General features: G+C 43.1%; 1 protein-coding gene across 1 annotated transcript; it reads left to right on the forward strand.

The window, feature by feature from the left end:
• The first annotated feature begins 862 nt into the window (after positions 1-862).
• LOC144827407 (protein S100-A4-like) lies at positions 863-8,235 on the forward strand. The gene is made up of 3 exons (XM_078685730.1): positions 863-895; positions 4,378-4,523; positions 8,068-8,235. Exons 2-3 carry the CDS (start codon positions 4,392-4,394, stop codon positions 8,203-8,205), a joined length of 270 nt encoding a protein of 89 aa, XP_078541856.1. The 5' UTR covers positions 863-895; positions 4,378-4,391; the 3' UTR covers positions 8,206-8,235.
• The last annotated feature ends 423 nt before the right edge of the window (positions 8,236-8,658 follow it).

Genomic DNA, 8,658 nt, shown 5'->3' on the forward strand with positions numbered 1-8,658 from the left:
ACTCCATTCTCCATGACTATGGAAGTGCCTTCCCAGTGCGTTTGTGTGGTTGGAGTGTCTGCCATTTATTGCAGTATTATCCTTGTATCTGTGATTGGTTCTCTTTTGTAACATGCACACGCCACTTTTCTCGTGTAAGTCACTGTTTGCTACCTCTCACATTTTGTTTGCTTTTGATACTTGCACAAGTGCTACTATTGCCTACGTAACGTTTGTTCTTGTGCCTCAGTGTCTAGCATATATTGCAGTATATTACCTCTAAATGTACTTTGTTTTCTCTTGTAACCTGCACTCTTGTCACTCTCTCCTCCTGCGTTGCACTGTTTGCTACCTCATGTATTTTGTTTGCTCACAATTGTCACTTTTACTTCATGTAACTTATCGTCTGCTTTTGTAATTTGTTCATTTGTAATTTTCTGTTCCTTTGTGAAGCGCTCTGACGCCTTCGGGTAAAGTCTGCGCTATATAAAAACGCATCAATAAATAAATAAGTGCCCCACATTTGAGAACTAGGTAGTGGCCTTTATGTGCAAATTGGGGCAAAAAGACACGCTGTGTAAGTGTTTTGCAATGTAGGGAATACTGCATGGATTTGATGTTGCTGCGGACAATGTGTGGGAAGTGAACAGGAAAAAACAGGCACAGCAGATCACTATACAGACCAATAACCGCCCTAAAAACGGACCACACACTGACCTGTCAGATAAGCCCCTCGTGCGCTGTCTGACTACCCTTTAAGTGAGCCCGACCGTGTGTTTGATGCAGCCCGTGTGTGGCCCGCACCTGGAGTAAAGGGGTGGGGCTGGAGGGCCTTTAAAAAGGCCTATGAGAGCGCAAGTCTACTAAGCTTCCTTCTCCAGGTCTTACTCTCGCTGGTTATCATTTGACGCGTGCGGTAAGGTGCTGGTTGGCATACGGGGTGTTTGTGGTCTGTTCTGGGTGACAACTGCTCTTTTCCCTGTGCTCGGTTCTGGGGTACAACTGCGTGATTCGCCGCGGTTTGTTGGGTGATAACTTGATTCCCCACGCTATGGTGTTTTATGGTTTGTTATGGGCTACTACAATGCGATTCTCTGGTGCCTTACCGAGTGCTTTAACGATAAAATTAAGTTTTCAGAACGCACTACCCAGGAATTGTCTCTTAACTGTCGAGTGTCCCGGGCCTTTGGGTGATCAGTTGCTCCTGGGCTCGTCTCTTTGCCTTTTGGGGGCTGTGGTCCTGGTTTTGTGAGACACACATAGCTGCAGTCCTCCAGAATGCGAAGACGAGCCTGGTGTGGGAGACTCTGTCCTTCTGTGAATTGTCGCAGCTTTCCTTGGGAGGACTAGAGTGGTATGGAGATAGGCAGGTAAACGTTTGCATTCAAATTAAATGAAAAGACGTTTATATATGTACAGACCAAGCGCTGATTGACGCCAGTGAGAGACTGGCCATGCTTGGGAAGTTACTACGTGTCTCCTGTGCATCAGCCCGTTGTGGTGTCTTAGAGCATTCTGGGGCTTGTAGTTGTGACGTAATATAAACCAGTATGGACCGAATGGAGAGCTTTTGCATTTTCGACGTCCAAGCTGTATCGTATGCTGTCTAGTCCACTTACTACTTCTACATTGTGGAACTCTGGCGTATATATTCTCTGGGGCTGTGACAAACTTCGTAAGCTTCATAATGCCAGGCCTGCACGCGCTACTCGTGCATTGACCCGAATAATGTGAGAGATCTTAAGATTGGCTGAATTGGAACGCCCCCTGATCTGTTTGACTGGACCCTAAAAGTCCTGTCCCCTTTGTATTCTGTGGCTTGTGGTGTTGCATTTCCTCTAGAGAAGGAGAAAAGCAGGTTTACAAGTCCCAGAGTGCAAACCACCTGAGTTGGGGCAGCTGATTATGCGTGTACCAGAAAGCGTGACTGCTATGAAATTAACCTGACTGGGTGTAGCTTACAATACAACTAAAGTTGACCACTTGGCAGTTTTGCATGGATGCAATTTAAGGTCTCCTAAGTCCGTAATTGAATAAAGCTAATATACTCATCCATCCAATATTGCTATATTCCCCAGGTGCATGCATGAGGTGCTCCAATCAAATTAGCATTTTTGTACTGTAAACTGGGTTTAATGACTGAAGTAACACATCTACTTGCCTCAGAATTCAAAGAGGAAAAACCTGGACTGTCACATGGGCTGCTTGGAAAAGCCATAGGTTGAACTCCCTTCTGTAGCTGCTTGGAAAAGCCATAGGTTGAACTCCCTTCTGTAGTGTATTTGGCGAACAGCAAAACTATCTTTAAACCACATGTTTTCTTCAGGTATCTGCGTCACAAAGTGAACGACGCTGAGCTGAGGACTCTGTGCTTCATTCTTAAAAGAATAGGTCGTGGGGGCACAGTTTTTCTCCGAACTCCTCTGCCTAATGTCAGGGTTGCCAAAAACAAAGGCGGTCTAGTCTTGATTTTTACCTAATGTCTTTAATCTACCACCAAGCACAGCTCGCCGCTTTAGCACGTTTTTTTGTTTTTGTTTTTTTGTTCATTTTTTGTCACTATTCTTAAATTTACCTTCCCTTTTCTTTTTGGGCTAGCACATGCGTCTCACTTGCGAGACAATATTTCTTACAAAAAAGGGCTACAGTCACTTCTGAGAAGTTGCAGGGTGGCACTGGTCTGAGTCTCCCCTGTGGGTAAGACCATTACAATGTCTTACCCACAGACATTCTAATGGTTAACACAAAAAATAAAATGTCTAGCATGAATTTAAATAAAACGTAAGTGCTCACAAACTCTTAAGCTGCAAAAGGAAGGATCATTTAAATGGATGTTGGTATCCTCCACCCCAATAAGCTGCGCTGGTGGTGCTCAGTGAGACCAAATTGTTGGGGACTCCCTAATGGTCTCCTACTCCACCCACTTCCTCACTGTCACTCTACAAAAGTGCTCCTCATCTCTCCATAGTTCCCCTCTCATGTACTTAATTTGGTTTATAGCACCTTCCCTACCAGTGTAGGGTGTTGGCGCACTTTACATTGTGCACATATGCAGAGAAAATTGGAGAGATAGGAGTTAATAGGTGTATAGAAAATCTTACATAAGACAAAGGTGACTACAATGTGTAGGATTTTAATGTCATCCACACTGGTAGGTATTTTTTAAGTGCTTCTTCTGGAGAAGCACAAACATTCTAACCAGTATCATGCAGCCCTTTGTCAGTTCTTAGGTCACTGTGCTAGTTACGATTGTAACTTAAGAACTGCAAGTAACTCTTACAAAAGCAGTAACTCACTGAGCTATCCACAAAGTGCTGTGATCTGCATGGTACATGTTTTTTGCGATACTTTAAATTAGTCAAAACTGGCACTAGACTAAACTCCGATCCCTGCCCAGCAGGGATATATTTCACCAGAGATTGACAATTCATGTTGCTGAGAACTGCCAGGCATAAAAGGAGCTCTGCAGTGGGTGCTTTGAAGCTTAAAACAGTTTCCTTCACTCCCCACCACCCCCTCCCCTAAGGGATAAACCGGCACCCAAGAACAAAACCAGCCCGTACTTCCAGTCAAACCCCCGGTATGTTCACCCCAGCCCTGCTGGTGGGCCCCACTGGCTCAAATTTGGCATTGACTACTTCATAACTTGCTGAACAGCATTTTGACTGCACTGGACACACCGATCAGTGCCTACTCTCCTTACTGTGACTATCAAAACACGAAGTGAAGGTGAGTACTGCAGTCTCTATAGCAACCACTCCAAATGCCAAGCTTTAGCCCCATCAGGGTGAAAGGGCCCAGATCTGTCTTGCATACCTTCCTTCAAAGCTGCTGTAGCTCCAATAACTGCCACCCGTCTGGTCTAACTTGAACGGGGTAAGGTGGAGTCTTGCCGCTTGTACACTGACCTCTGACCCGGAGTTGATGTGTCCACATTCTAGTGGAGAACATGAAGAATGGTTGAAGGCCTTAGAGTAAAACAGAACTATGGGAGAGCAAGACAGCACAGAGAAGGCACTATTCGAGCTGGCCGGAGTGCATGAGATTGGGTTAAGAATGTTCATTTGTACTTTGTGTAGTGCCAATATGCTGCCTTTTGGCTACTTTTGAGAAGCCTCAAACCAGATAAAAACTATAGGGTGACCCAAATGAAAGGGATGCGGTTGACACCGGCCAGTAAGGGCAAAGAGTAATCCTAATTTGAACCATCCAGAGCGGTACCACAGAGCTCCTGTCTGGCTTGGATAAACAGTACAGAGGGGCTGGGGAAGCCTATAGATAATTTGGAACCTTTTGGCCTGGGGTTTCGGCCTGCTAGAGAGTGAGGGACTCTTCGTCCTTTTTGAAGCTGGAATATCTTTGAACCAGCCTGAGGGTTTCTGTGTACTCTCTTTACAGATCTAACAGTAAAGATGCCTCTGGAAGAGCTGTGTGAGGCTATGATCCAGACATTCAAGAAATACTCAGGGGCTGATGGGAAGACTGGAGAGCTGAACCAGGACGAGTTGACCAAGCTTATTAAGGAAGAGTTCCCAAGTCTATCTGTGAGTACAACCGACCATCGGTTCATTTTTAAATATATACCTCTTGAATGTTTGCCAGTGGTTTCAAAGAACGTAACTTGCAGAAACGGTCTTGATAATTATTTCCCATAATTAAGTGCTTAATTCATTTGCACAATATTTAACTTTCCAAAGCAAATGTTAGTAGCAGGTGTATTGTAATGATTTCATAATCTGTGCAGTTCTTAGAATATTGATTACTATACCATGCAAGCTCCCCCTTGCAGTCCCATCCTTGATGCAAACCTTTACCAATTAAATCCTTCCTTGTGTGTTAAACTATGAAACAAACGCCTCCTTCCTTGTGTTAAACTATGAAAAACAAACGCCCCCGACTGCAAAAATGTCTTGTCCCACATTACTTTTCTTTTTTATGTCTTGGTAAACTCGTCACTGTACAACGAAAGAACCCCGTTTTAAATTGCATGTTTAATTGCCCTACAACTGTTTGCATTTAAAAATCTGATTTATAAGACTGTTGCAAATATTTTATTATCCCCAAACAAAACCCACATTTCCCAAAACATTAAGACTTGCCAGCAGTGTCAGTCAAACATGAATTAAAACAAAAAAGCTTTTCACAGTAGTTCGGGTAATAATTGATAAAACTCTACCTTCAGCCTTATCTTTTGTAAATATCACCAGAACTCCTTGATGGTATTATAGGTCCATATTGCCCAGGTAATAGTTATGTATTCTCTCATTTATTGTAGGGCTTATTAGCCAAATGTATGCCTGGACCTTCACAAGACTGCTTGCAATTTGCAGCCTAGCAGGTGCTTTCTGAGTTACTTTTCAGGACTCTGTTTGGGTGCTGGCTTGATAATGTCATGCCAGTTTAGTTTGGATATCTTTTATTGGTTCTTTACACTCCATAGAGATGGATTGTATAAAACTTTGAGGTTTGATTGTTTTAGAACCAAGTACAGGATAAGCACTACAGAGACACTAGCAGTGAAGTCACTTCTTCCACCAGTAACGCAACATTTTGCAATATTCCAACCTTTTTTTATTTTTATGAATAGCATCTCACAATCTCTTGTTGCTTCACTAAAATTAATCTGTGCAGGATGAGCGTGGTCTCCACTAGATGTAATATTTTGCTCTTACAGAAGGCACGCAGAGCTGCCTAAATGGGAATCTTCAAGATTATCTCAATAGGAGTAGCTGGAAAGCACATGTGCTCTTCACCCTACTAGTAAGACTGAAGATTGAGCTAAGCAGTGGCGGCTCCTCCACTAAGGCAGTGGAGTGTCTTCTCACTGCCTTCAACCAGGAAATGAAAAAATAATATAAAGTAATGTGATAGTCCTCCTGCTGCAGCAGCTTGCTGAGGGGGTCTGGCTGAAGAGGATGTAGGACAGTACAACGCAATCATTTTGATCGCGGTACTTTACATTGCTGTTTTTACAACGAAAGTCGTCAAAAGGACTTGCGTTGGAGGGAACTAGATTGAGTATTAATATTTTCTATTCGAACTCCAGCCCTTGTAACAGTGGGGAATGTGTTGGAATAGAAAATCACACTATTCCTTAACTAAGAGCGCCATCCAGCGCAAGGCGTAGTAATGACCTGCGATGTAATGGCTGCGGGTAAAGGTTGTGCGATGTAAACACCACGTTCACTGTTTCCCAGCTGAAGAGCATGGGAGGATTGGTACAATCCTTGCAAGCGTGCAGTGAGTGCTTGGTCAGGCCACCCAAAACAGTCATGGGCACTTTCCCATGTCTCCATGCAGGCTCGGCACTCAGACCAATCACAATGCTGCATTGATTGGTCAGGAGAGCCTGTGTGCCAAGTGCTTCCTGTTCTGGAAGATGAGAGCAAAGACTCCGGACCAGGCGGGAAGGTTTTTTTAATTTAAAAAATATTTTATTGTGACCCGTGCCACTGCCATGCTGGACACCACTGATGTGATGTTTAAAATACAATTCTAGAATGCTAACACCTGAGCCTTGAAGGCAGAGAACTTTCTGCCATGGTATCTGGACACTATTCAGTCTAACTTGCTTGTTTCGGATAAGCTGCACTTTGGTGTAGTTTGACTGTCTAGAGTGGTGTACGTATTTTAACCGCGTTTCAGGATTAAAAATGTATGTGGCAGGGAGAGCCTGTGACCAAGAATGTACTAGCTTTTTGAAGAAGTCTGGATGTGTCTTGATTACACTTATTAAATGTAAAATTATACAGTGACTGTGAGCGCGGTCACCCAAATGACATCCTCCAGTAGTCTTGCTGGAAAAAATGGGTAGTATTGGGTCATCTAGCCGCATGGCGGTAATCACTTTTCCACTACAAATTAAGGGGAAAATATAAATTAGTTGGAGCCTTCTGAAAGGACCTACTTTTATGAATGCTGATGGGTAAAGATCGCCAACTTACAAAAAACTACCTTGATTGAGGTATAGGACCTGGCCTAGTACCTGACCAACTTAGCTGCATACAAATCTAATGGCTGAGCAAATGTTTACCACTAGTAGACTGTTTTGTCTGAAATGCAAACAAAACGGAAGGTCTCATTTTATTCCTCTGCCTTTTCTTTTTCTTATAGCTTATGTCTGAGGAGGGCAGTGGCTGTTGGGCTGTTCTGATTAAATATTAGAAGGCAGGATGACCATTAACCTATTTCGCTAGTGTTTGTTTCAATATCTGAAATCCAAAACTCCTGGTATCCTTTTAGCTCTTGGATTACATGCAGTGGCCACAACACTAAATTTTCCTAGTGCAATATTTAGTCCATCTCTGAAAGGAAGGGTGACATTCTAAACACAAATGTGACTTTTGGTTCAATCCACGTGTCTACAAATTGAGGGCAGAAGGACTGACTGGATGTAGACTTTAGTGGCTCTAGGTAGGTGTACTATGGATTGTAAGCCTCATCCAGTGTTTTAGGCTGAGGGCCATTGCTTGAACGTCATGGGACATCATGGATGGTGTAAGGTGTTGCAGAAAAAGCATGCGTAATGAGCAATTTCTGTACTATAGAATTTTCTGACCTTCATGCTGTCTCTGCAACTTTCTCTCTTTAGAGAATGAACATGTACATTAAGTCCCTCTCTGCCCCGGTCTTTCGGTTGAGGGTTCTTCCTTAATGCAGCATGTGGCAGATGCTGCAACCCCAAGGGTGGTGCTTTAGGGTGACTGCATTCTAGGAGACCAGAAGCTGGACTGCTGCCCTGTGAAGGGTTTTGTTTGTTAAAAAGCCTTAGTACTAACACTTAAAGGCTGTGTGCGCCTCACCTGCTACAGAGCCGGCCATGGTATAGGATTTGAGCAACCAGTACTAATGGAAGTCTCTTGTTGGCTAGCCCATCTAGTCAAAAGTAATATCTGGAAAATGGTCTGAACCGTGTTTAGCGATTGTACTGAGCATGACAAATCTCTCTCCAGACTAATGGAGATAATTGAGGGAGTTTTTGGGAGGGAAGCTTCTCCAAAGTTCATACACAGTGAAAAAGTAGAATGTTCTGAACATATTGTACTTAATTTCATTAAACTTTTTCCTGTTTATTGCTTCATCCTACAGGCCTCTGGGAAAGACGAGGACATGGCAAAAGAGGTGATGAAAATGATGGACCTGGATGGTGACAAGAAGGTTTCCTTCAAAGAGTTTGCCATATTTTTAGCATTTCTGAGTATGCTATTGGAGGAATGTGAATCATGATCTAAACCAATTTTTCTCCATTCAATAAAAAAGAAGTGACCTTTTTCTAGTTTATTTGTCTTTTCAGTAACGTCTCTTGGGCATGTGAGCTTTTCACGTGGTTGATAAGGGGGCTATATCCTGTAGTGTTTTTTTGCTTTTATACTCGAGCGTGGGAAATGGAGCAATACAAGGCTACATATGTTGAGTCCATTAATTTTCCATGTCCTTTCCCGCCTTCTAATTGATTGCAAAGGAGTGCAAGTTCTCAGTGTATACATTTTGACTTTGACTAGTGTTTACTTAAATATCAATGTTTGCAGCACTATACCTGGTTCACCCCGCCAATATTCCAGGCTGGAAAGAGGCCTACTAGGAAATGTGCCATTGGATTTTCCTATTTTGCATTTGCATACAAAATATAAACTTAAACTGGCACTCGCACATGCTTCGCAGAAGCATTCGAAAGCAGGT

The sequence above is a fragment of the Lissotriton helveticus genome, chromosome 4_1 (assembly GCF_964261635.1).
Source record: "Lissotriton helveticus chromosome 4_1, aLisHel1.1, whole genome shotgun sequence".
Lineage (NCBI taxonomy): Eukaryota > Metazoa > Chordata > Amphibia > Caudata > Salamandridae > Lissotriton > Lissotriton helveticus.